Source organism: Phyllobates terribilis, unplaced genomic scaffold (genome assembly GCF_046119375.1).
Source record: "Phyllobates terribilis strain yellow unplaced genomic scaffold, ASM4611937v1 Scaffold_7__3_contigs__length_470593459, whole genome shotgun sequence".
NCBI lineage: Eukaryota > Metazoa > Chordata > Amphibia > Anura > Dendrobatidae > Phyllobates > Phyllobates terribilis.
Window position 1 is genome coordinate 416,246,540 of NW_027362767.1, and position 27,793 is coordinate 416,274,332.

The following is a 27,793-nucleotide window of genomic DNA, read 5'->3' on the forward strand; positions in this document are numbered from 1 at the left end:
ATCAGTAAATAGAATCGGATTTATTCGTATACAGCAAAATAGAGATTTGAAGCAATGAAAACGACGAGAAATCGAGTAAATGTGCCTTGTAGCTTAGGTCAAGAGGGTGGGCGAACCAAATAAGAGGTAGGGGCGTCATTGTGTGAGGAGTCAGCCGGGGGTCTCTGCCGTACGACGACAGCCTCAACTCTCCATAAACGTCATATCACACTTAAAGGGAAGGTCTCGTCGCTTCTAAAATGAAAAATTAAGCAACTTTAAAAAACTGCTGTCTCTCTGTGTCCACAGCTCCAATGCAGACGTATGTGTCTCCATGGTTACGGATGACAATAAAAGAATCCTTTTTGCTTTCCATCTGAATTAAGAAGCAGTGCCCAGATGGGATCAAAATACAGATTGAAGTCTGTCTCTACAATAACACATATGACAGCATAGGAGCTGCAAACATAAAACGACAGAAATTACTTTATTTTTTTTATTTTAGATGCTGTTAAGTCTCCAAATGTTGGTTGATGTGATGGATATACCCCTTTATTCAACCCAACCTTAGTAGTCCATGAAGCTCAAGGCAAAAGATGCTGCACAATTCAGACGCAAGCGGAGCATCTGATGTCACTTTTCCATTGGAACAGTTTAGTAGAATACAGATTCGGTTATGCTTAGCACCTTGGTCCCCCCCCATCCTCAAGCTATCCCCCTCAATATGAAATGCATGGAAAAAAGCACGCACAATAATAATGCAATATAGAAGCAGCTCGTCCGAGGCAAATAAGACCCCCCAAAGCGTCACCATTTATATATTGAGGTCCAGTAATGATGAGGATGGAATGTGCACAGGGTAAGCAGCCGTCGTGTCAGCGGGATGGGTACGGAAATGCATCCTGACCGAGGCACGAGTCACGGGAAACCTTATGCCTCAGCCTGGGGAGCGTGCATGAGTTTTCAATATGGAGACGATGTTAAAAATGACTGATACTTCTCACCCCTACATCATCTGTCAAGGAAAAGCCAGGAGACCCCCATATACAGAAGATGATGATTGACCAGACACTCCAAAATTTGCAGTTTTGGACAACTTTTTTTCTAATATATATGGGGGCTTTTACACTTGTGTAACATTATCATATGTGCTTTGTCTGCCTCCTGCAAAGAAAAAACTGATAAACCTTCATTCATCCGTAAAGTAAAGTCACCTTAGCAGCCGTAGTTACAACTTGTGCCTCCTCCGGCTGTTGAGAGTTGTAGTTGAGTAACAGCTGAAGACTTGCAGCCTGCAGGGCTCCGCTATGGCGTATGCAGGGAGCAGTGATGGGGCAGATTCTTGTGCTTGGGCAGCTCTGCCTGGTTACTGTGCAGTAAGTGAATCATGGGAAGGTTTTTCTACAAAAGGCGATAACCTCACCTTTACTAGAGGACAACCCAAACTCCTCAACACTCGTCTTCACCGAGGAGGGCGTAAGGGTTCACATCAGCAATTTTACTTTTGGTCCCCTTCTTTGTCTCAGATGGATCCTCATCTTCATCTTCCTCTTCATCTGCATCCCGGTCACGTTCTTCCTCTTCTTCTCCTGAACTGGAGATCTCCTCCTCCTCCTCTTCTTCTCCGCCCGATAAGGAGTGACTCTCGGATTGTCCTCGAGACTGAACTTGGGAAATCATTTCCAGTGTTTCTGGGTGCTTCTCAAAAGTCTCTAAGAGAGGAAAAGTTTTAGATAAGTAGTAAGTAATGTTGCCCAAAAAATGAAAGGTATTTATAAAAAAAAAGTATCTTTGTACAGACATCATATTACCTTTTACAAAGCATTATTCTCCAGAGCAGCACTCACTATTCTGCTGGTGCAGTCACTGCGTACATATATTACATTACTGATCCTGAGTTACATCCTGCATTATTCTCCAGAGCTGCACTCACTATTCTGCTGGTGCAGTCACGGTGTACATACATTACATTACTGATCCTGAGTTACATCCTGTATTATACTCCAGAGCTGTACTCACTATTCTGCTGGTGCAGTCACTATGTACATACATTACATTACTGATCCTGAGTTACATCCTGTATTATACTCCAGAGCTGCACTCACTATTCTGCTGGTGCAGTCACTGTGTACATACATTACATTACTGATCCTGTACTGATCCTGAGTTACACCCTGTATTATACTCCAGAGCTGCACTCACTATTCTGCTGGTGCAGTCACTATGTACATACATTACATTACTGATCCTGAGTTACATCCTGTATTATACTCCAGAGCTGCACTCACTATTCTGCTGGTGCAGTCACTGTGTACATACATTACATTACTGATCCTGTACTGATCCTGAGTTACACCCTGTATTATACCCCAGAGCTGCACTCACTATTCTGCTGGTGCAGTCACTATGTACATACATTACATTACTGATCCTGAGTTACATCCTGTATTACACTCCAGAGCTGCACTCACTATTCTGCTGGTGCAGTCACTATGTACATACATTACATTACTGATCCTGTACTGATCCTGAGTTACATCCTGTATTATACTCCAGAGCTGCACTCACTATTCTGCTGGTGGAGTCACTGTGTACATACATTACATTACTGATCCTGAGTTCCATCCTGTATTATACTCCAGAGCTGCACTCACTATTCTGCTGGTGCAGTCACTGTGTACATACATTACATTACTGATCCTGAGTTACATCCTGTATTATACTCCAGAGCTGCACTCATTATTCTGCTGGTGCAGTCACTGTGTACATACATTACATTACTGATCCTGAGTTACAGTGGCATGTAAAAGTTTGGGCACCCCTAGTCAAAAATAGTATTACACTTACCGGTAATTTGGTTTCTAAAGACCCTCTACCACAGCACCAACAGGAGGTTGCCTAATCCTAATTAGGGTCAGGAATCACAAGAGGTTTAAATAGCCCTCCCCCTCTCTCCTCAGTGTTTTTCCAAGGACCACACAGTATGAATGCTTGAATTATTTATTAACACCAAGGAATTAAGTGAACATAAAGTTTCTTGGGGGGAGGGGGGGAATTACCTGTGCTGTCGTGGAGGGTCTTAGAAACCGAATTACCGGTAAGTGTAATTTTATTTTCTCTAATCTCCTCCAGGACAGCACCCGGAGAAATAGCAAAGAATAACACTAGGGAGGAACAATAGCCAGGAGGACTTTCCTGCCCAAGGCTAAATCTTTTATAGACATTAGATATAATCTGTAATGCTTAGTAAAAGGTATGGACCAAGGACCAGGTAGCAGCTCTGCTCGATGGACGCGCTGGCCCTTTCGGCCCAAGACACAGACATGGCTCTGGTGGAATGAGCTCTTAGTGATTCAGGAGGAGACAAATCTTGATTCTGATACGCTTCTGTGATTGCCTTTTTAATCCTGTTTGCTAGAGAGCTCTTGGAGGCTTTATTCCATTTATTTGGTCCACGGTATTGGACAAAGGTTTTGATCTTTCTTCCAAGGTTCAGTCCATTTTAGAGAATAGAGGATGGTTCTTCGAACATCTAAAGAATGGAACTCTGTTTCTCTATTGTCCTTTGGGTTCTGACAAAAGGAAGGAAGAATTATTTCTTGAGACATATGAAAATCAGATGTTACTTTTGGAAGGAAAGAAGGATCTAGGCGGAAGATTAATCTGTCGTACAGGATTTTAAGAAAAGGTTCCCTAATGGATATAGCCTGGATCTCGTTGACTCTTCTTGCTGTCGTAACGGCTACCAATAGGGCCGCCTTCCAGGATAATTTGTCCATGTGAATTTGGGCCATAGGTTCAAAGGGCAGGATAGTCAGGCCCTTCAGCACTATATTCAGCATGGTGGCTCAGTGGGTAGCACTGCAGTCTTGCAGCACTGGGGTCCTGGGTTCAAAACCCACCAAGGACAACATCTGCAAGGAGTTTGTATGTTCTCCCCGTGTTTGCGTGGGTTTCCTCCAGGTACTCTGGTTTACTCCAACACTCCAAAAACATGCAGATAGCGAATCTAGATTGTGACCCCACTGAGGACAGTGCCAATAATGTCTGTAAATTGTCTGAATTGTAAAGCGCTGTGGAATATGTTGGCGCTATATAAATAAAAAGATTATTATTATTATTATATTCAGGTCCCAGGATGGAATTACATTGGGCCTCATTGGACGTATTCTAGAGGCTGCTGTCATGAACCTCTTTATAGATCGGTGGTCTGCCAGGTTCTGGTCAAAGAAGGAACTCCGGGCCGACACCTGGACTTTCAGGGTACTAGGTCTTAACCCTTTTGGTAGGCTATTCTGTGGAAAGTCAAATATCCTGGCAATATCAAGATGAAATGGATCGATGGGGGTAGATCCATACCACGCAGAGAAGGTCTTCCCTATCTTAAAGTAGATGGTATTAGTGACCTGTTTTCTGCTTTTCTGTAGAGTATTTATGACATCATCTGAGAGACCTCTGGCTTTCAGAATTGAGGCTTCAGAAGCCATCCTGCCAAACATAAGCTGTGGGCAGCCGGATGAAAAATTGGACCTTGATGTAGCAGGTATTGGTCTGGAGGAAGGATAAGAGGTTCCTCTGAGTTCAGAAGTCTCAGAGCCCCAAACCAGCTTCTCTTTGGCCATAGAGGAAAGATCAGAATGGTCCTGACCCCGTTTGTTCTGCCCTTTTGCAATGTCTTTGGTAATAAAGGAATTGGGGGGAATTCATAGGCCAACCTGAAGTTCCATGGGTGAGAAAAAGCATCTACTCTTGATTGAGTTTCACTTGGATCTATGGAGAAATAAAGTTCCACTTTTGTGTTTTGCCGACTCGCAAACAGGTCTACATCTGGATGATCCCATTTTCCGGTTATTACTTGGAACACTTTTGTACTAAGGCTTCTTTCGCCCGAATTTATGTCCGTCCTGCTCAGAAAGTCTGTCTGAATATTGTCGGATCCCTTTAGATGAAGGGCCGACAAGGACAGGAGATGATGTTCTGCCCAAAAGAAAATTCTTGCCGAGACTATTTGCAGGCTCCCGAATTTTGTGCTGCCCCGACGACGTAGGTGGGCCACTGTGGCCATATTGTCGAAATAAATTCTGACATGAGTACGTTGAAGTATAGAACTTGCTGCTCTCAGGGTCCTCTACAGCTCTTAATTCCATGAAGTTTGAAGATCAGTCGTCCATCTTTTTGGGCCAGACCCCCTGGAAGACCGCCCGAGATGTAACTGCTCCCCAACCTTTTTTGCTGGCAACTGTTGTTAAAGAACAGACAGAGCGTTGAATTCAAGGTATTACCATTGCCAGATTTTCTTGGTTGAGCCACCAGTTGAGTGATATCTTTAGGAAGATAGATTCTCGGAATTTTGTCCCAGCGAGAGAGGATAAAATTCTGGAGAACCCTCGTATGAGCCTGGGCCCAGGGAACTGCCTGAATGCATGCTGTCATTGATCCCAGGACCGACATGTCAAACCTTATGGACACCTTCTTTTGGTTCTTTAGGATCCGGATCCTTGATCTTACATTTAACTGTTTGGTCACTGGGAGTGAGGATCTCGGATTCTGAGAATCTAAGAAAATCCCTAAGAAGACCTTCTTGGTTGACGGCGTCAGATCCGATTTCTTCAGATTTATGATCCAGCCTAAGGATGTTCGAGTATGTAGGACTGACTGGAGTTGGTTTTTGAGACCAGGAACAGAGGGAGCCATGATGAGGAAATGGTCCAGGTAGGGAACAATGCAAATGTTTCCCTTCCTGATAAACGCTACCACCTCTTTCATGATCTTTGTAAAAGTTCGGGGAGCTGAGGAGATGTCGAAGGGGAGGATCTTGATCTGAAAGTGGCACACTTTTTGATTTAGTGTGACTGCAAATCTCAGATATCGCTGGTAATCTGGATGAATGGGTACGTGATAGTATGCATCTTGGAGGTCTATAGTAGCCATGCCGAAGCCTTTGCTGATTAATGGGACTGTAGAGTTTACGGACTCCATTTTGAGTCTGTTGGTAGACTTTGTACTGATTTAGTCGCTTTTAATATGGAACAATCGGGAGTAATGGCTCTTGCCCTGTTCCACTTTTGGAACAGGAGAGATTACTGGTGATGATAACTTCTGCTGGAGTTCTGATTCTAGGATGTTCTGAAACTTTATTGATGGAAGAGATGTTACTTCCAGTCTCTGCGAAGACAAAGGAAAATTCGACCTTTATTCCCGTCCTGACCTAGTCCAGAATTTTGCGGTATGATGTTATTGCCAGGCACTGCAGGATGAAGCTTTAAAATCTGCCTCCTACTTGTTTGGCGTCATTGCCTTTCAGAACGTGGGTTCTGAAAGATACTCTTCTCTCTTCCCCATTTGGGGTAGCTCCAACGTCTCGATTTACGCTTTCCTCTATATTGAGGATTTTGTGTTTGTGGGGGATGAAATGGCCTTCTTTTGAGGGTTTTAGGCTCGGGAAGAGACTTCTTTTTATCAGTCACTTTCTGGAGCAAATCATCCAGTGCTGGACCAAACACGTATTCCCCTCTGAAAGATATGGAGCATAACTTTGATTTGGATAGGATGTCCCCGCTCCACATTTTTAACCATAGCGCTCTTCTTGTGGTGTTAGAAAGAACTGAAGCTCTTGCTGCTATCCGGACAGATTCTGTGGAGGCATCCACTAGGAGTCCTGCTGCTTTTTGTAAGCGACGTTACAAGGCCAGAAGATATTCTCTAGGGCTACCTCCCTTGATATGATCTTCCACCTGTTGTAACCAACAAAACATGGCTCTCGTGACGCAGGTGGATGCGACATTTGTTCCTAAGGCGGCTTTAGATGTCTCCCAAGACTTCTTCAACAGACTATCCATCTTGCGGTCAAGTGGATCATTAAGTTGGGAGGAGTCTTCAAAGCGTAAGGTAGTTTACTCTGTCGCCTCATTGGGGGACACCGGACCATGGGTGTTATGCTGCTGTCCACTAGGAGGCTACACTATGCATAATCTGAAAAAGATTAACCGAGGCTCCTCCTCTGCAGTATACACCACCTGAGGGCGTCAGCCTTCTCCAGTTTTTGCTTAGTGTCGCATAGGAGGCACACCTAAAACTTTTACTCCGTTTTCACCGACGGGATTACAGATGAAGAAAAGTGGGTCTACTGCGAGACTCCCGGCATGGCTCCTTCCTCGGCCCCTTATTATGGGGTGCATGGTTGAAGTTGAGACGGCTGTTCCCCATGTCGCTCCTTCCCCAGCCCCTCGGGTGCTGGTTCGAAGTCGAGACCCCCCTCCTTCCCCAATTCCTTTTGGTTTCTGGGTTGAGGTCGAGGCGAGGATAACAGCCCCCTGATGGTGACAACAGCACCTCCCTAATCCCCCCTGGGGGTATTAGGTTCAAACGCCTCAGGTAGGGTATGTACAGGCAGCAGCTCCCAGCAGCCAGCACACTACGGCTGAATCCAGGGACCCCAGTCCTGCTGCGGGCTCCTGTCGGGGCCAGGGGGAGTGCAGGCAGAACACAACAGAGGCACAGGCCTCCCTGCGCCGTTTCTGCAGCAGCACCAGCTCTACGGTGCCTCAGGGGGACTCTTCACAGGGCCCCCCCCTTCCGCTTATACCCCACCGCTATCCTACCTTTAAATCCGGGGGGTTTCCGGTTCAGATCCGGCCCCCTCCCGGACTTCCGCGCCAGCCTGCAGTCCCTTTGGGCAACAGGCATCTAATTTAGGTCGCGGCTTCGGCCTAGCCGAAGCCGCCACCTCCTCTCCCCGGCCCGCCCCCCCGGATGACAAATATGACACTCTACAGTGTCATAGAGGGGGCGGATCGAGACTGAAAGGGCGCGATTTCACACAGTTCTGCCGCCCTTCTCAGCTCTCCGCCCCCCTTCTTTCCTAACTTTACTCCGGCGGCCATTATCTGCTGCAGGATAAGGGAAGACCAGCCAGTCTCCAGGGGGCACAGGACTGTGGATCTTCGGCGCTGGACCTAGGGGCACACTGGTGGGATAAGATCACAGCTGGAGTTCTTCCTCGGCTGTGAGTCCAGGCTCCTCTGCATAGCCACCCCAGTGCACTATGCCAGGCTCAAGGTCCAAGAGAACCAGGCAGGACTGCTATTATGCACTCTGTACAGCCTGCAGCAATACTCTCCCAAGGGCAGCACGTACCCGCACTGCCAGGATTGCATCCAGACTACTGTGCCAGAGCCCCAAGAAGTCCCTGCTAATGCTTCGGTGTCTAATGCCACGCCGGAATGGGTCACTCAGATGTCGCAATCTATGACGCAGTCTATAGATAACCTAACCTCCACATTGCTTCAGGCTCTGCAGAGTCATGCCTCGGCTATGAACGCTACCCAGCAAAGGGAAGGCTCGACTCAGGGACATGACGACCCGGGCACATCTACGTCTAGGTCAGGACACAAGCGGACCCACAGGTTACGTTCATCTGCATCATCCCATAGCACACGGTCATCCCCTTCTAGGGAGAGACACCGTAGTTCCAGGTCATCTAGACCGTCCCCTACCAGGGACAGACAATGCAGTTCTCCGCAGCGATCCCCGACCAGAGAAGGCCTCCACTCTGGTTCACCCAGCAGGAGACGCCTTAGCGATACACAGGATTCGGAAGGCATCTGTGATTCCGACTCAGACAAGGAAACTGAAGGGTCTCTGATCCCAATCCCCCCTAGCAATACAGCGCTAGTTGAGGACGTAATCTCGTCCATCCATCGGGTGCTGGACATTTCTGAACCGCCCCCGGAGGCACCACAACACAAGATTTCCTTTGAAGGACTTCTGAAGCAGCCTAAGGTCTTCTTTGACCCCCCAGAGTTTAAGTCGATCCTTAAAAAGCAGTTCTCACAGCCTGAGAAGAAGTTTACCAATCGCAAATATCTGGAGGCGCGGTACCCCTTCCCACAGGAGACCACCAAGGAATGGACAGATCCACCCGAAGTGGATCCCCCAGTCTCTAGGCTAGCAACACAGTCACTCCTTTCACTGCCAGATAGCTCAACCTTCAGGGACACAGCAGACTGGCAGGTAGAACACATGGCTTGTTCAATTTTCGAGGCCGCAGGGAACTCCCTGGCTCCCGCTTCAGTTTGGGCTGCCAAGGCCATCCTGGCTTGGGCCCAAAATTTACAAGCTGGACTCCAAGTATCTGCTCCTGAGCTGTCGGACCAAGCGATTCAAATAGCAGTTGTAGCAGATTACATGCTTCATGCAGCTCTGGATTCTGCAAGGGGTGCAGCGGGGATAGCATCAAACGCCATCACGATTCGGCGTATCCTCTAGCTGCGGGAATAGAAAGCAGACGCAGCCTCAAAGAAGTCCCTCACGCACCTCCCGTACCTCAGTGGTCGACTTTTTGGTGAACGGTTGGACACGATGATATCCAACGCCACCGGGGGAAAGAGTACTTCTCTCCCCCAACTGAAACCCAAACGCACTTACAAGAAGCGTAACCAAACTCGATTCCGATCCTTTCGGAACTCTTCGGGCTGGTCCGTCTCGCAGCCAGCACAAAATAGCAACCGCTCCCTACGCAGGGACAACTCGCGGTTGACGCAAAAGTCGGACAAGACCTGGCAGTCAAAAGCAGGCCAGTGAAAGTTCAAAGGAGGAAAATCTCAGACTTCCTCCTCATCATGACTCACAGACTCTTTCTTTCTGTTCCCCCAAAACCGCCAGCCAAGGCTTCTGCCTTCCGCCAAGCGGTCTTCTCGCTTCTTCAAGCAGGAGTCATAGTACCGGTCCCCGCGGCCGAGCGCTTCCGAGGGTTCTACTCCAATTTATTCGTAGTCCCCAAGAAAGGAGGCGGCGTACGGCCCATACTGGACCTAAAACAGCTCAACAAATATGTACGGGTACGTCACTTCCGCATGGAGTCCCTTCGGTCCATCATTGCGTCCATGGAAAAGGGAGAATTTATCACCTCCATAGACATACAAGACGCATACCTGCATATACCAATTGCACCCGCCCATCAGAGATTTCTCAGGTTCGCAATCGACCAGGACCACTACCAGTTCGTGGCTCTCCCGTTCGGACTCGCCACGGCTCCCAGTGTTTACCAAAGTCATGGCAGCCACAATGGACGTCCTGCACTCCAGAGGCATAGTAGTCGTTCCATACCTCGACGATCTCCTTACCAAGGCTCCCACCTTCAAGGACTGCGAGCTCAGCGTCTCAATCACAATCGACACTCTTAGTCGCCTGGGCTCGTTAGTCAACCTACAAAAGTCATCACCAACCCCGAGTCAGTCTCTGACCTTCCTGGGAATGCTATTCAACACCTTTAGGGGTCTAGTGCTCCTTCCCAAGGAAAAGGCACTGCCTCTCCATCTAGGAGTTCGCACTCTCCTCAGCAAACCCCCTCGATCTCTCCGGTTTGCCATGAGAGTCCTCGGCAGGATGGTGGCGGCAATAGAAGGGGTCCCATTTGCCCAGCTTCACCTCAGGCCTCTCCAACTGGCCATCCTCAAGTCATGGGACAGGAACCCTTTTTCTCTCGACAGGGAGTTCCAGCTGACGTCGTCAACCAGGAGGTCCCTGTACTGGTGGCTCAAGCCAACCTCACTAACAAAGGGGAAATCCTTTCTCACGGGTCAATGGAAGGTTCTGACCACCGACGCGAGCCTGACGGGTTGGGGTGCGGTGCACCTACACCACAAAGCACAGGGCAAGTGGTCCCCAGCGGAAGCGACCATGCCCATCAACATCTTGGAAATTCGTGCCATCCTCCTGGCATTGAGAGCCTTCCATCACTTACTAGCAGCCTCTCACATCAGAGTACAGTCGGACAATGCCACGGCTGTGGCATATGTGAATCACCAAGGGGGTACCCGCAGTGCCCAGGCGATGCGAGAAGTGACACACATTCTCCACTGGGCGGAAGACACAGGTTCGGTTCTCTCTGCGGTTCACAGTCCGGGTGTGGACAACTGGGAAGCAGACTTCCTCAGCCGGCAAGGAATGGACTCAGGAGAGTGGTCTCTCCATCCCGAAGTTTTTCGACAGATCTGCCATCGCTGGGGGACTCCAGACGTGGACCTAATGGCATCCCACTTCAATGCCAAGGTCTCCAACTTCATGGCCAGAACTCACGACCCGAGGGCGCTAGGAGCGGACGCCCTGGTTCAGGACTGGACCCAGTTCCAGCTCCTGTACATTTTTCCACCTCTCCCCCTGATATCCAGAGTGGTGAGGAAGATCAAGCAAGAGGGAGTTCCAACCATCCTAATCGCACCGGACTGGCCCAGACATATATGGTACGCCGACATCGTACAGCTCACAGCAGACGTCCCCTGGCGTCTCCCCGACCGCCCGGATCTTCTGTCACAAGGCCCGTTCTACCACCAGAACTCAGGGGCCCTCAATTTGACGGCGTGGCCATTGAGACCTGGGTTCTAACCCAGTCAGGGTTCTCGCCGGACGTCATTGGAACCATGATCAGGGCACAGAAGCCAACCTCTGCTAAGATTTATTACCGTACCTGGAAAGCCTTCTTTACCTGGTGCGAATCTCGTGGCCAGACCCCATTCCCTTATTCCCTCGCCAGGGTACTTGGGTTTCTCCAATCGGGTCTGGAGGCCAGACTGTCCCTGGCCTCCCTTAAGAGCCAGGTGTCAGCTCTCTCAGTGCTTTTTCAGAGGAGCATTGCTAACAAGCCGCAAGTAAGGACATTTCTTCAGGGGGTTTCCCGATTGGTTCCCCCCTACAGACGACCACTAGAAACGTGGGACCTCAACCTGGTGCTGACAGCATTGCAGGAAACACCCTTTGAACCCCTTAGGGAAGTCCCACTCCGCCCTCTATCCCAGAAAGTGGTTTTCCTGGTGGCAATCACCTCGCTACGCAGGGTGTCTGAACTGACAGCACTCTCCTGCAGACGGCCCTTCCTGGCTTTTTACCAGGACAAGGTAGTTCTCCTTCCGAAGGTTGTGTCCAACTTCCACCTCAATGAGGAAATTTCACTGTCATCCCTTTGTCCAGTCCCGTTTCATAGAGTGGAGAAGGCTCTGCATACGCTTGACCTTGTCAGGGAATTGCGTATCTATGTGTCTAGGACTGCGCCCTTCCGGAAGTCTGATTCTCTTTTCCTGGTTCTGGAAGGTGGCCGCAAGGGTCTACCAGCTTCCAAAGCTACGCTTGCCAAGTGGATCAAATCCACCATACAAGAGGCCTACCGCCGCAAAAATTCTCCTCTTCCAGCAGGTATTACGGCACACTCTACACGTGCGGTAGGGGCCTCCTGGGCCATTCGGCACAAGTGTGTAAGGCAGCCACCTGGACTAGCCTACACACGTTTACCAAACACTACAGGATTCATACCCAGTCCTCAGCAGACGCAAGCCTGGGTAGATGTGTTCTGCAGGCAGCGGTACCCCAATTGTAGGGGCCCGTCTACATAATATTCGTCCATTGCTTCACCCCCAGGGACTGCTTTGGGACGTCCCATGGTCCTGTGTCCCCCAATGAGGCGACAGAGTAAAGGAGATTTTTGTGTACTCACTGTAAAATCTCTTTCTCTTAGCCTCTAATTGGGGGACCCAGCTCCCACCCTGTCGCCCGTTCCGGGCCGTTATTATGTTGAGTTCTCATATTGTTTTTTTGAGCTCGTACATAGTTGCCTTCTTATAGGCATGGTTATGTTATCCATGTTACGTTCCTCCTAATGCTTTTGCACAAAACTGGAGAAGGCTGATGCCGTCCAGGGGTGTATACTGCAGAGGAGGAGCCACGCTTAATCTTTTTCAGATTATGCATAGTGTCGCCTCCTAGTGGACAGCATCATAACACCCAAGGTCCTGTGTCCCCCAATTAGAGGCTAAGAGAAAGAGATTTTACGGTGAGTACACAAAAATCTCCTTTTTTTCTAACTACCCTGGCCACTTGAATATTGACTTTAGGAATTTCTGTCCAGCACTTAGAAATGTCTTCATCCAGAGGAAAGTGGTCCTTCAGATCACCTGAGATGCTCAGTTTCCTTTCTGGGAACTCCCATTAATCCAGAATTAAATTCTGAACGTTGACATGGATGGGAAACACCATTTTCCTTCTTGATCTTAAATCCCCGAACATCTCATCTTGGACTGTGCAGGACGTTTTCTCTTCTTCTACTCCCATTGTATTTCTGACAGCAAGTAATAGCTCCTCCATGTCATCAGAGGAAAAAAATAATTTTTTTATCATCTCATCCTGCATCTTGGAGTAATTTCGCCTTCCTCCAACCATTCCTCTGGAACTTAAATTTCCGCATCAGAGTCTGAGCTATTTTCCGGGGCGTATTTCCTCTTTTCTGACTCTGAGGGACCCCCTGAATAAGATTGGGAGAAGATGGCCAAGGACGACTGGATCTCCTGTCGCACCATTCCTCTGACTTCATCCATTTAAGAGGGTTGTACCTCTCGGATTATTTTCTCCATACACGGATGGCATAGAGCCTTTTTGTGGGCGGATGGAAGTTATGTACTGCAAATGGTACACTTGCGACTTTCAGATTTTTCTTTTGACTTTGGCGCAGGATCCTGGTCTCCCTAAAAGGAAAAAAAGGGGGGGAAATGTCAAAGACAGATCCTACACCAAAGGGGACCTACCCTTACCAGGTATACTCCATGGGCCACGGTTTGCACTGGGCTCTGCAAATGCAACTCCAAGAGAAGACACCTCCATCATTAGAACCTCAGTCCTACCTTATGGTGTCTTCAGTCAGGGTCCTTTTATCCAGGAAAATAAGATCTAGCGCTTTCCTCATCTAATAGGATGAGATCTCCCCTCTTCTGACGTCAGGTCCTGTTATTTGGCGCCTTTCCGCAATTTCGAATTCTAATTTCCCGCCAAAATGGCGGTGCGTTCCACCGTGGAACGCATCTGTAAGTGACGTTGCGCCTCCCCAACTCGGCAGCGCGTGTCACTTCCCATGTGCGCCCCAGCCTGCAGGAGAAGCTCCGGAAGAGAGACAGCAGTTACGGTGCCTCACAGGGAGACGACGTACCCGGCTGGGGGGGTGGCTACAGGAGGCCCCCCAGACACTCCCACCATCCAGCATTACCATGGACGCTGGAGGATGATGTGGTCCCGATCGATCCCAGGCTGCCCGGCTTAAGTTACATAAATGGAGAGACCACAGCACTCCAGAAAGAAACCTCATCATCCCTTCAAGACAGGAAAAACACTGGGGACGAAGGGGGGTGGGGGGAGGGCTATTTAAACCTCTTGTGTTTCCTGTCCCTAATTAGGATGGGGAGGCAACCTCCTGTGTGCTGTCCTGGAGGGAATTCGAGAAATTACTGTTATTGTGAACACTTAAGCAAGATGAAATGATCTCTGAAAGGCCTAAAGTTATATACACAGTTGTGCTCAAAAGTTTACATACCCCGCCAGAAAATTTCCTTTTTTGGCCTTGTTTCAGAAAATATGAATGATAACAAAAAAAAAAAAAAAAATTTCTCCACTCATGGTTATTGGTTGGGTGAAGCCATTTATTCTCAATCTACTGTGTTTTCTCTTTTTAAATCTTAATAACAACCAAAAACATCCAAATGACCCTGATCAAAAGTTCACATACCCTGGTGATTTTGACCTGATAACATGCACAGAATTTGACACAAATAGGTTTGAATGGCTAATAAAGGTAACATCCTCATCTGTGACCTGTTTACTAGTAATCAGTGTGTGTGCATAAAAGCTGAGTGAGTTTCTGGGATCCAGACAGACTCTTGCATCTTTCATCCAGCCACTGACGTTTCTGGATTGTGAGTCATGGGGAAAGCAAAAGAATTGTCAACGGATCTACGGGAAAAGGTAGTTGAACTATATAACACAGGAAAGGGATACAAAAAAATATCCAAGGAATTGATAATGCCAGTCAGCAGCGTTCAAACTGTGATTAACAAATGGAAAATCAGGGGCTCTGTAAAAACCAAACCGCGGTCAGGTAGATCAACAAAAATTTCGGGCACAACAGCCAGGAAAATTGTTCAGGATGCAAAGAAAAACCCACAAATAACATCAGCTGAAATTCAGGACTCTCTGAAAACTAGCGGTGCGGCTGTTTCAAGATGCACAAAAGGAGGCACTTGAAGAAAAATGGGCTGCATGGTCGAGTTGCCAGAAGAAAGTAATTACTGCGCAAATGCCACAAAATATCTCGCCTACAATACGCCAAACAGCACAGAGACAAGCCTCAAAACTTCTGGAACAAGGTAATTTGGAGTGAGGAGACCAAAATTTAACTTTTTGGCCACAACCATATATGTTACATTTGGAGAAAGGTCAACAAGGCCTATGAGGAAAGGAACACCATTCCTACAGTAAAGCACGGAGGTGGATGGATCGCTGATGTTTTTGTTAGAATCTATTTTGTTTTACTATCGGCCATCTTGTTGTGGTTTGCTGGCTTCTAGTCTTTTTCTCTGGTGCTGGGTTTCTTGGTCACGTGATCTCTGCACTCTTTATTACTCAGCACCTGGCTACCATTCCCCGCTGGACATCAGTGTTGTTACGCTTGTGCTCTGGCTAAGTAGCCTTGTTTAGTTCTTTGTGCTTTGGACAATTGTTATCCTGGGACTTCTTGTTCCACCAGTTTTGTTCCCTTTAATCTTCGTTTCTGCAACTAACTTTTCTGTTAGGAGGTCTCCTGCTTTTGCTCCCAGTCCTTAGATCTTTTAGGGACCCCTTTCCCCTTCCTACAGGTCTTAGTTTGAGTTCAGTGCAGGAGTTTCGGTGGGGCTATTCATAAGGAATAGGGCACCCACCCCAGTGTAGGGTTAAGCTGAGTCGCAGTGCAGAGACAGATTTTCCCTCCTATTCCTTAGTTCTAAGTTGCAGAACATAACAGTTTTGGGGATGTGTGAGCTACAATGGCACAGGAAAGTTGGTAAAAGTTGAAGGAAAGATGAATGCAGCATGTTATGAGCAAATACTGGAGGCAAATTTGCACTCATCAGCCCGGAAGCTGCGCATGGGACGTACTTGGACGTTCCAACATGACAGTGATCCAAAACACAAGGCCAAGTCGACCTGTCACTGGCTACAGCAGAGCAAAGTGAAGGTTCTGGAGTGGCCATCTCCGTCTCCTGACCTCAATATCATTGAGCCACTCTGGGGAGATCTCAAGCGCGCAGTTCATGCTATACAGGCCAGGAATTTACAGGAGCTGGAGGCTTTTTTCCATGAAGAATGGGCAGCTTTACCATCTGAGAAAATAAAGAACTTCATCCACAACTACCAAAAAAGACTTCAAGCTGTCATTTATGTTAGAGGAGGCAATACACGGTATTAAGAACTGGGGTATGTGAACTTTTGATCTCGGTCATTTGGATGTTTTTGGTTGTCATTAAGATTTAAAAAGAGAAAACACAGTAGTTTGACAATAACTGGCTTCACCCAACCAATAACCATGAGTGGAGAAGAAGTTTTTTTGTTATTCATATTTTCTGAAACAAGAAAGGAAAAATTCTAGCGGGGTATGTAAACCTTTGAGCACAACTAATATATATATATATATATATATATATATATATATATATATATATATATATATATATATATATATATATATATATATATATATATATATATATATATATATATATTTTTTCAGACCTTAATTAGCCTGTTAGGGTTATGGCTTGTTCACCATCATCGTTAGGAAAGACCAGGTGATGCAAATTTCTCAGCTTTATGAAAACCAGCCTCTTCTAACCTTCTGCCAAAAACAGCAGCCATGAGTTCTTCAAAGCAGCTGCCTAGCACCCTGAAAATGGTGGAGGCCCACGAAGCAGGAGTAGGCTATGAGAAGATAGAAAAGCATTTTCAAGTTGCCCTTTCCTCAATTCGAAATGTAATTAAGAAATATCAGTTATCAGGAACAGTGGAGGTAAAGATAAAGTCTAGAAGACCAAGCTAAATTTCAGTGAGAGCTGCTCGTAGGATTGAGAGGCAAATCAAAACCTGCGCTTCACAGCAAGAGACCTTCAGAAGGATTTAGCAGACTCTGGAGTTGCGGTATATTGTTCTACTGTTCAGAGCCACCTGCACAAATATGGTCTTCATGGAAGAGTCATCAGAAGAAAACCTCTCCTGTGTCCTCACCATAAAATTCAGTATCAGAAGTAGCAAAAGAACATCTAAACAAGCCTGATGCATTTTGGAAACAAGTCCTGTGGACTGATGCGGTTAAAATAGAACTCGTCAGTCACAATGATCAAAGGTATGTGTGGAGAAAAAAGGGCACAGAATTTCAGGAAAAGAACATCTCAACAACCATTAAGCATGGGGGAGGATCAATCATGCTTTGGGGTTGTGTTTCAGCCAATGGCACAAGGAACATTTCACGGGTAGAGGAAAGAATGGATTCAATGAAATTTCAACAAATTCTTGAAGCAAACATAACATCAGTTGTAAAAAAGCTGAAGAGGATGATTATACAAACGGATAATGATCCTAAACATACGTCAAAATCCACAATAGATTACCTCAAATGGCGCAAGCTGAAGGTTTTACAATGGCCCTCACAGTCCCCTGATCTGAACATCATTGAAAATCTGGGGTTAGACCTCAAAATAGCAGAGGATACAAGATGACCCAGGAATCTCACAGAACTGGAAGAATGGTCCAAGTAAGAAAGGATGAAAATCCCTCAAACAAGAACTTAAAGACTCTTGCCTGGCTACACAAAAAGTGTTTACAAGCTGTGATACTTGCAAAAGAGGCTGCTACTAGGTACTAACTTTTTGTAATTTTTTAAAATGTAAAAGTTGAAAAAAAAATAAATAAATAAATAAATATATATATATATATATATATATATATATATATATATATATATATATATATATATATATATATATATATATATATATATATATATATATATATATATATCCTGCATTATACTCCAGAGCTGCACTCACTATTCTGCTGGTGGAGTCACTGTGTACATACATTACATTACTGATCCTGTACTGATTCTGAGTTAGATCCTGTATTATACTCCAGAGCTGCACTCACTATTCAGCTGGTGGAGTCACTGTGTACATACATTACATTACTGATCCTGTACTGATCCTGAGTTACATCCTGCATTATACTCCAGAGCTGCACTCACTATTCTGCTGGTGGAGTCACTGTGTACATACATTACATTACTGATCCTGTACTGATTCTGAGTTAGATCCTGTATTATACTCCAGAGCTGCACTCACTATTCAGCTGGTGGAGTCACTGTGTACATACATTACATTACTGATCCTGTACTGATCCTGAGTTACATCCTGTATTATACTCCAGAGCTGCACTCACTATTCTGCTGGTGGAGTCACTGTGTACAAACATTACATTACTGATCCTGAGTTACATCCTGTATTATACTCCAGAGCTGCACTCAGTATTCTGCTGGTGCAGTCACTGTGCACATATATTACATTACTGATCCTGTACTGATCCTGAGTTACATCCTGTATTATACTCCAGAGCTGCACTCACTATTCTGCTGGTGCAGTCACTGTGTACATACATTACATTACTGATCCTGAGTTACATCCTTTATTATACCCCAGAGCTGCACTCACTATTCTGCTGGTGCAGTCACTGTGTACATACATTACATTACTGATCCTGTACTGATCCTGAGTTACATCCTGTATTATACTCCAGAGCTGCACTCACTATTCAGCTGGTGGAGTCACTGTGTACATACATTACATTACTGATCCTGAGTTACATCCTGTATTATACCCCAGAGCTGCACTCACTATTCTGCTGGTGCAGTCAATGTGTACAAACATTACATTACTGATCCCGAGTTACATCCTGTATTATACTCCAGAGCTGCACTCACTATTCTGCTGGTGCAGTCACTGTGTACATACAGTTGAAACCAGAAGTTTACATACACTATATAAAAAGACACATATGATGTTTTTCTCAATATCTGACATGAAATCAGAATAAACCTTTCCCGTTTTAGGTCAGTTAGGATTACCATCATTTTTAATTTTTGCCAAATGCCGGAATAATGAGAGAGAGAGAGAGAGAGAGAATGTTTTAAGGCATTTTTATTACTTACTGCAAAGTCAATAGTTTACATACATTTCATTAGTATTTGGTACCATTGCCCTTAAACTGAATGACTTGGGTCAATCGTTTGGGATCTCCTTCCACAAGCTTCTCACAATAGTTGGTCGGACTTTGTGCCTATTCTTCCTGACAAAACTGGTGTAACTGATGCAGGTTTGTAGGTCGTCTTGCTCGGCGCTCGCAGCCTTTTCAGCTTTGTCCATACATTTTCAATAGGATTGAGATCAGGGCTTTGTGATGGCCACTCCAAAACAATAACTTTGTTATCCTTGAGCCACTTTGTTACCATTTTGGCAGTATGCTTCGGGTCACTGTCCATTTGGAAGACCCATTTCCGCCCAAGATTTAACTTCCTGGCTGATGTCTTTTCTCATGATGCCATCTAATTTGTGAAGTGCACCAGTCCCTACTGCAGCAAATCAACCCCGTAACATGATGCTGCCACCCCCATGTTTCACAGTTGGGATGGTGTTCTTAGGCTTCCAAGCTTCTCCCTTTTTCCTCCAAACGTAACGATCGTCATTATGCCCAAAAAGTTCAATTTTAGTTTCATCAGACCACAGGACATGTCTCCAAAAATTAAGGTCTTTGTTCCTGTGCACATTTACAAACATTAATCTGGCTTTTTTATGTTTCTTTTGGAGTAAAGGTTTTTTCCTGGCAGAGTGACCTTTCACCCCATGTTGATACAGTACTCGTTTCACTGTGGATATTGACACAATCTTACCAGCTTCAGCCATCATCTTCACAAGGTCTTTTGCTTTTGTCCTTGGGTTGATGTGCAAATGTCAGACCAAAACACGTTCATCTCTGGGACACAGAATCCGTCTCCTTCCTGAGCGGTATGATGGCTGGACATTCCCATCTTGTTTGTACTTGCATATAATTGTTTGTACAGATGAACGAGGCACCTTCAGGTATCTTGAAATTGTACCCAAGGATGAGCCAGACTTGTGCAAGTCCACAATTCTCTTCCTGATATCTTGGCTGATTTCTTTAGACTTCCCCATGATGCTACACAAAGAAGAAGTGTGTTTCAGGTGTGCATTAAAATACATCCACAGATGTGTCTCTAATTAACTCAGATGTTGCCAAAAAAACTATCAGAAGCTTCCAAACACATGACCTCATCATATAGGCAGTCCAGAATTGTTTAAAGGCATAGTAATCAGTGTATGTTATCTTTTGGCTTTGCAGTAAGTAATAAAAATGCCTTAAAACATTCTCTCTCTCTCTCTCTCTCTCTCTCATTTGGAAAATATTAAACATTCTGGTAATCCTAATTGACCTAAAACAGGAAAGGTTTATTCTGATTTCATGTCAGATATTGAGAAAAACATGAATGTGTCTTTTTATATAGTGTATGGAAACTTCTGGTTTCAACTGTATATTACATTACTGATCCTGTACTGATCCTGAGTTACATCCTGTATTATACTCCAGAGCTGCACTCACTATTCTGCTGGTGCAGTCACTGTGTACATACATTACTGATCCTGAGTTACATCCTGTATTATACTCCAGAGCTGCACTCACTATTCTACTGGTGCAGTCACCGTGTACATACATTACATTACTGATCCTGTACTGATCCTGAGTTACATCCTGTATTATATTCCAGAGCTGCGCTCACTATTCTGCTGGTGCAGTCACTGTGTACATACATTACATTACTGATCCTGAGTTACATCTTGTATTATACTCCAGAGCTGCACTCACTATTCTGCTGGTGCAGTCACTGTCTACATACATTACAGAACTGATCCTGAGTTACATCCTGTATTATACTCCAGAGCTGCACTCACTATTCTGCTGGTGCAGTCACTGTGTACATACATTACATTACTGATCCTGAGTTACATCCTGTATTATACTCCAGAGCTGCACTCACTATTCTGCTGGTGCAGTCACTGTGTACATACCTTACATTACTGATCCTGAGTTACATCCTGTATTATACTCCAGAGCTGCACTCACTATTCAGTTGATTGTCTACTTCTAGTTCTCTTACACCTCCTCGAGCAGCGGGTGAGCCTTCATAGTTTGTCAGCCTCTTACCTTTCTGATGGCAGTATCCAGGGGGCCGCATGCACAAGCACAGCCTCCCATCTACAGCAAGACGCAGCAGGCTGTTGGCGCCTCTGTACGTGTCACTGCGGGAGGTTTTTGCTGTCTTGTAGCCGCGCTTATCTGCCCAGGCTGAGAAGAGGAAAGTAAAGCCGTCACTACTGATTATGAACACGTGGGGTGTATATAAAAAATAAAAGGAACACTCAAATAACACATCCTAGATCTGAATGAATGAAATATTCTCATTGAATACTTTGTTCTGTACAAAGTTGAATGTGCTGAAGACAAAATCACACAAAAATCATCAATGGAAATCAAGTTTATTAACCAATGGAGGCCCCAAAATTAAAGTGGAAAAACACACTACAGGCTGATCCAACTTTGATGTAATGTCCTTAAAACAAGTCAAAATGAGGCTCAGTATTGTGTGTGGCCTCCACGTGCCTGTATGACTTCCCTACAACGCCTGGGCATGCTCCTGATGAGGCTGAGTATTGTGTGTGGCCTCCACGTGCCTGTATGACTTCCCTACAACGCCTGGGCATGCTCCTGATGAGGCTCAGTATTGTGTGTGGCCTCCACGTGCCTGTATGACCTCCCTACAACACCTGGGCATGCTCCTGATGAGGCTCAGTATTGTGTGTGGCCTCCACGTGCCTGTATGACCTCCCTACAACACCTGGGCATGCTCCTGATGAGGCTCAGTATTGTGTGTGGCCTCCACGTGCCTGTATGACCTCCCTACAATGCCTGGGCATGCTCCTGATGAGGCTCAGTATTGTGTGTGGCCTCCACGTGCCTGTATGACCTCCCTACAATGCCTGGGCATGCTCCTGATGAGGCTGAGTATTGTGTGTGGCCTCCACGTGCCTGTATGACCTCCCTACAACGCCTGGGCATGCTCCTGATGAGGTTGCGGATGGTCTCCTGTGGGATCTCCTCCCAGACCTGGACTAAAGCATCCGCCAACTCCTGGACAGTCTGTGGTGCAACGTTACGTTGGTGGATGGAGCCAGACATGATGTCCCAGATGTGCTCAATCGGATTCAGGTCTGGGGAACGGACGGCCAGTCCATAGCTTCAATGCCTTCATCTTGCAGGAACTTCTGACACACTCCAGCCACATGAGGTCTGGCATTGTCCTGCATTAGGAGGAACCCAGGGCCAACTGCACCAGCATATGGTCTCACAAGGGGTCTGAGGATCTCATCTCGATACCTAATGGCAGTCAGGCTACCTCTGGCGAGTACGGAGGGCTGTGCGGCCCTCCAAAGAAATGCCACCCATCATTACTGACCCACTGCCAAACCGGTCATGCTGAAGGATGTTGCAGGCAGCAGATCGCTCTCCACGGCGTCTCCAGACTCTGTCACGTCTGTCACATGTGCTCAGTGTGAACCTGCTTTCATCTGTGAAGAGCACAGGGCACCAGTGGCGACTTTGCCAATCCTGGTGTTCTGTGGCAAATGCCAAGCGTCCTGCACGGTGTTGGGCTGTGAACACAACACCCATCTGTGGAAGTCGGGCCCTCAGAGTCGGTTTCTAACCGTTTGTGCAGACACATGCACATTTGTGGCCTGCTGGAGGTCATTTTGCAGGGCTCTGGCAGTGCTCCTCATGTTCCTCCTTGCACAAAGGCGGAGGTAGCGGTCCTGCTGCTGGGTTGTTGCCCTCCTACGGCCCCCTCCACATCTCCTGGTGTACTGGCCTGTCTCCTGGTATCGCCTCCAGCCTCTGGACACTACCCTGACAGACACAACAAACCTTCTTGCCACAGCTCGCATTGATGTGCCATCCTGGAGGAGATCCCACAGGAGACCATCCGCAACCTCATCAGGAGCATGCCCAGGCGTTGTAGGGAGGTCATACAGGCACGTGGAGGCCACACACAATACTCAGCCTCATCAGGAGCATGCCCAGGCGTTGTAGGGAGGTCATACAGGCACGTGGAGACCACACACAATACTCAGCCCATTGTGACTTGTTTTAAGGACATTACATCAAAGTTGGATCAGCCTGTAGTGTGTTTTTCCACTTTAATTTTGGGGGTGACTCCAAATCCAGGCCTCCATTGGTTAATAAATGTGATTTCCATTGATGATTTTTGTGTGATTTTGTTGTCAGCACATTCAACTTTGTACAGAGCAAAGTATTCAATGAGAATATTTCATTCATTCAGATCTAGGATGTGTTATTTGAGTGTTCCCTTTATTCTTTTGAGCAGTATATATATATATATATATATATATATATATACACACACACACACACACAGTATATAGCCACTTACCTTCACAGATGCCCCATGCAGTCCAGCCCTGGTCTTGTCCATCTGGATGGTTCAGTTTCAGCAACCCGGGAACCGGTATCCGGCAGGACAGATATCCCACGGAGGTGTAAGGTTCCTGAATCTGAGCGATCGGGTAGATTCCCGCCAGCAGCTGGGAAAGTGAGAAAGGCACAGGACGCTTTAAGACATGAGCTGCATGTTCCTCTGAGCAGGTATCGGTCTGCGCTGACATTTATGACAAATTTTGGTGACTATGGCAGTAAGTGTCGAATTATGGTGGCCACATCCCTATATACGTCACATCTGATGGCTACGCCATAATCCGCACCGCTTGTGCAGGAAGGGGTTAATATGATCAGGACGTATCCGCGCCTCGGATACAGATATTCACCTGCTGTTGCTTATCTATGAGTGAAGGGAAGATGAGGCCGGGGCAGTCGCAGAGACGCACGGTGGGGGTCAGGAAATACGTCTGGAAGTATTTGGTGTGACCCGGCGTCCGGGAAACGCTGACGATCTTCTTTCCCACCAGTCCGTTGATCAGTGAAGACTTCCCCACATTTGGGAACCCTGGAAAATAAAAAAGCAGAGGTCGGAGACTATCTACACTCCGGCGGTGTCCTACCGTGACCCCTCTAAGGGACCTGGGGGGGGGCCCATGTCCCTCTGCTCACACTCCCCCGTTTGTTAAACTGCATTCAGGCATAATGGGAGAGGCGAGCTTTCAGTTTAGGGCAAGCAAGCCATTTGAAGAATTGCACACTGGGAAGTGAGGGAAAGGAAGTTCAAGCACCAATAGTGCTGACAGAATGCTGATGAAGTCAAAAAGCCTACAGAAAAAGACTGGATATCAAATTATAGAGCAGGGGAACACTGACAGTTCCTGATTATATACGACCAGTATGTGCACCAAAAGGAGTTGGGGGATGTGGGCAGCGACACCATGCCTTTGTACAGGATTTTTTTTGTTTGTTTTTTAAAGGAAAGGATTTTAAAATCTTGTACTATTCCTTTAAATGGACGATAAATGTAAAATTTCCATTTTTTTGCTTCCGTTATCATCCAATTAAAGCTAGAGAGGGGCGGACTGTTGTGCTCTCCACTGGGATGACCCCCATATCCAGTGCTGGGCATTAACCCTCTCACCTCTTATACAGGGAGTCTCATCCCAACAATCTCTTCTTTGTGAATGTGATTTGGGGATCCTCTGGTAATCAGCCAGCACCGCACGGAGAATATAGATACCGCACCGACTAATCACAGCGTGCCGACCAATAATACTAGAGACTCGCCTATAATCAGCACATCACGGAGCGATTCTCACCCACACATCCAATGCTCAGCACCCCGTCCTTATAGCGCTCCCTGCTGGGTGCCCCTAGTTCTGCGTCAGTGACCTGCTGGGCGACCACAACGTCCGTCTCGTCGGCCTCCTTCTCCTCTTCGTCTTCGTCCCTCCCTGCAGCGCTCAGCAGTACGGCCGAGTCTCTCTCAATCTTCTCTCTCCAGGACGTCAGGTCCACTGAGGGGAACATGGAGAAGGGTGAACATTCGGAGGAGCAGTCGGGTGGGCAGGACCCGGCCCAATATCGGGGGATATCGATGGAGGCCGGCGCCGGCCGTTTCATCTATTAATGAAGGTCTACATGATATACGTCGGGGAGGTCAGGACGTCATTACCGTTTCCAGCAGTGATGATCTCACAGGCCCGCAGGAGCTGATTTGGGCCCACAGCTGCGTTCCAAGCCCGACGCTTCTTCCTGCGCTTCTTAAACACTAATAGGAGTGAAGAGGAGACATGAAGACCAGACATTAATGGCATTTAAAGGGGATTTCCATGATGTTTTAAACGGTTATTCTCAGCATTAGGATCGGGTCACACCAGCATATATTCTCTCATCTGAGAGGATTGGGTCGATTACGCAAATCACACCCTGATCACATTGTGCTCAGATTCTCTCGGATGAGAAGATAAAGAAAAAAATTTCTCCATCTTTCCCATTCTGTCAGTTCGTAGAAATCGGACTGCACTCAGATGTCATCCGAGTGCAGTCCGATGGTTTCCACGCACTCAATGCGGTCCTAGAAGAAAAAAAAATCTGACATGTGCATGAGCCCTTAAAATAAGTAATCATCTATTCCCAGGATAGACGACAAGCTGCTGGGACCCCCATCAATCCAGAGAACAGGGCCGAGTGCTGCACTCTGCTATGTCAGCAGTCAGACCCCCACAGATTCCCTTGGTTACTGGAAAATATTGGAGACAAGTCCGATTCTGATCCGAGAATTTAATCTATGGTGCCGATTTTCATGGACTGTCAGAAAGGAGAAAGCAGAGAAACTTTTTTTTTCTCCATGTACGAGAAAAACTGATGACGCTCGGACCGAACTCGGATCTGAATAATTGGTCCATTTTTCCCATATGTGGAAAATACTGAAGTCTGAACAAGCCCCTAGTCTTACCGGCAGATGGGTCTTGCTCCTCGTCGGGATGTCTTGGGTAGGAGGTGAAGCAGACCAAATGGACTTGTGGGAATTTCTCCTGAAAATAATGCTTCCAAGCTACAACCAGAGCCGGCGGGGCCAGGTCAATCTTATTGAGCACGAGGATCAATGATCGGCCCAGTTCCTGAGTCACGTAGTCGTAGAGGGCCGGGGAGAAATGTAACACCTGCAAGAGAGAACACGTAGGATAGCCGTCAGCTTACCCGAGCCTCCGCATACAATGTGTCACGCCTTGTGATGAGGGGAACGATTGCGAATTAAAAATAAAAGGCAGACCTGTCCCTTTAAACCTCTATATAATTTCCGTGCCCAGATGCACAGCGTCCATGATACTGACCGGGTGTCGGATGTCTGTTATCAGGAGGACTATGTCGGACATTTCCAGGACTCTCCAGAGTTGGCGCCAAGTCTAAAAAAATGAACAAATCAAAAGTTGACAAAACTTTCCAAATACTTTCATGCAACAAATGTAACTTAGTTTTAGCATTTTTTTTTTATCTATTGGTGGGCTATTAACAAGTTGTAGCGACGGCGAGGGCTTGTTGGAATGGGAATGTCCCTTTAACAGTAATTATATGGCCACTTTCTCACCTCCAGGTTGTGATCGAAGTAGCTGAGTTCTTGGGGTGTGTGCTTGTCATAGATCTTCTGCAGATATTCCCTGAAGGCCCGCTCCTCCTGGGACAGGACGGCCTCCTTGCTCATCTCGTAGCTCCAGGCCGGTCTTTTAGGGAAGTCCAGCACTGAGAGGAAACACAAATGGCGGCATATTTGTTACTCCCATGTCCCATAATAACCCGCGCTCCTCCCCGAATGGCCATCGCTCCTCCCCGAATGGCCGTCGCTCCTCCCAGAATGGCCGTCGCCCCTCCCAGAATAACCGTCGCCCCTCCCAGAATAACCCTCGATCCTCCCAGAATAACCCTCGATCCTCCCAGAATAACCCTCGATCCTCCCAGAATAACCCTCGATCCTCCCAGAATAACAGTCGCCCCTCCCAGAATAACAGTCGCCCCTCCCAGAATAACCCGCGATCCTCCCAGAATAACCCGCGATCCTCCCAGAATAACCCTCGATCCTCCCAGAATAACCCTCGATCCTCCCAGAATAACCGTCGCCCCTCCCAGAATAACAGTCGCCCCTCCCAGAATAACAGTCGCCCCTCCCAGAATAACCCGCGATCCTCCCAGAATAACCCTCGATCCTCCCAGAATAACCCTCGATCCTCCCAGAATAACCATCGCCCCTCCCAGAATAACCATCGTCCCCCCCAGAATAGCCCTCGTTCCTCCCCTAATAACCCTCGTTCCTCCCCAAATAATCCTCGTTCCTCCCAGAATAACCCTCATTTCTGCCCTAATAACCATCGTTCCTCTGCTAATTAGATGTGGCAATATTAAGCAACGTTGTCGGCAGCTCATTGCCCCGTGTAAACCAGCGGATGTGCTGCCGACAACATGGTGACTGTATGGGGATTGACTGTCTGCATTAGCCATTGTTCTGCCCCCATGTACACAGGACCATAAATCAGCACCTGATGGACTTGTATATAGTGTATACGCTCACTATGAGCAGAAATCAGCTGATGCAAATAGGCCTTAAGGCAGGAACTGATAGTATAATGTAAAACAATTAATACAGTAAAATATTAAAAATACAAAAAAAAAAAGTGGATAAAATTTGTTTAAAAAACAATAATTAAATAATGAAAAATACATATGATATATCACAGAATTACAGTTTTCAGATCACCCTAAGCCCCAAAAATGGTAAAAAAAGCAAACAAAAATGGTCTGTACCAAGTTGTCCTACAAAAAAAAACGAGTCTTTGTGATTTTCAAGTCTGTCTTTTCAAAAATAAAAAATAATAAAAATACAATAAAAAATTATTTG

At 46.6% G+C, this 27,793-nt stretch overlaps 1 protein-coding gene across 2 annotated transcripts in view; it reads right to left on the reverse strand.

Annotated features, from left to right (window-relative positions):
* Nucleotides 1-27,793, reverse strand: part of GNL1 (G protein nucleolar 1 (putative)) — a 30,830-nt gene continuing 3,037 nt past the window's right edge. The window contains exons 4-12 of one of the 2 annotated variants that reach the window (XM_073641776.1): nt 26,492-26,643; nt 26,238-26,309; nt 25,859-26,066; nt 25,076-25,171; nt 24,720-24,917; nt 23,787-23,965; nt 23,396-23,546; nt 21,094-21,234; nt 1-1,691 (exon numbers count right to left, since the gene is read on the reverse strand). In XM_073641776.1, the coding sequence (XP_073497877.1) occupies nt 1,429-1,691; nt 21,094-21,234; nt 23,396-23,546; nt 23,787-23,965; nt 24,720-24,917; nt 25,076-25,171; nt 25,859-26,066; nt 26,238-26,309; nt 26,492-26,643 (1,460 nt within the window). In that variant the 3' untranslated portion in view covers nt 1-1,428. Of the gene's footprint in view, nt 1,692-19,114; nt 20,050-21,093; nt 21,235-23,395; nt 23,547-23,786; nt 23,966-24,719; nt 24,918-25,075; nt 25,172-25,858; nt 26,067-26,237; nt 26,310-26,491; nt 26,644-27,793 lie in introns of those variants that run through there. The other variant, XM_073641777.1, reaches the window with a different exon arrangement.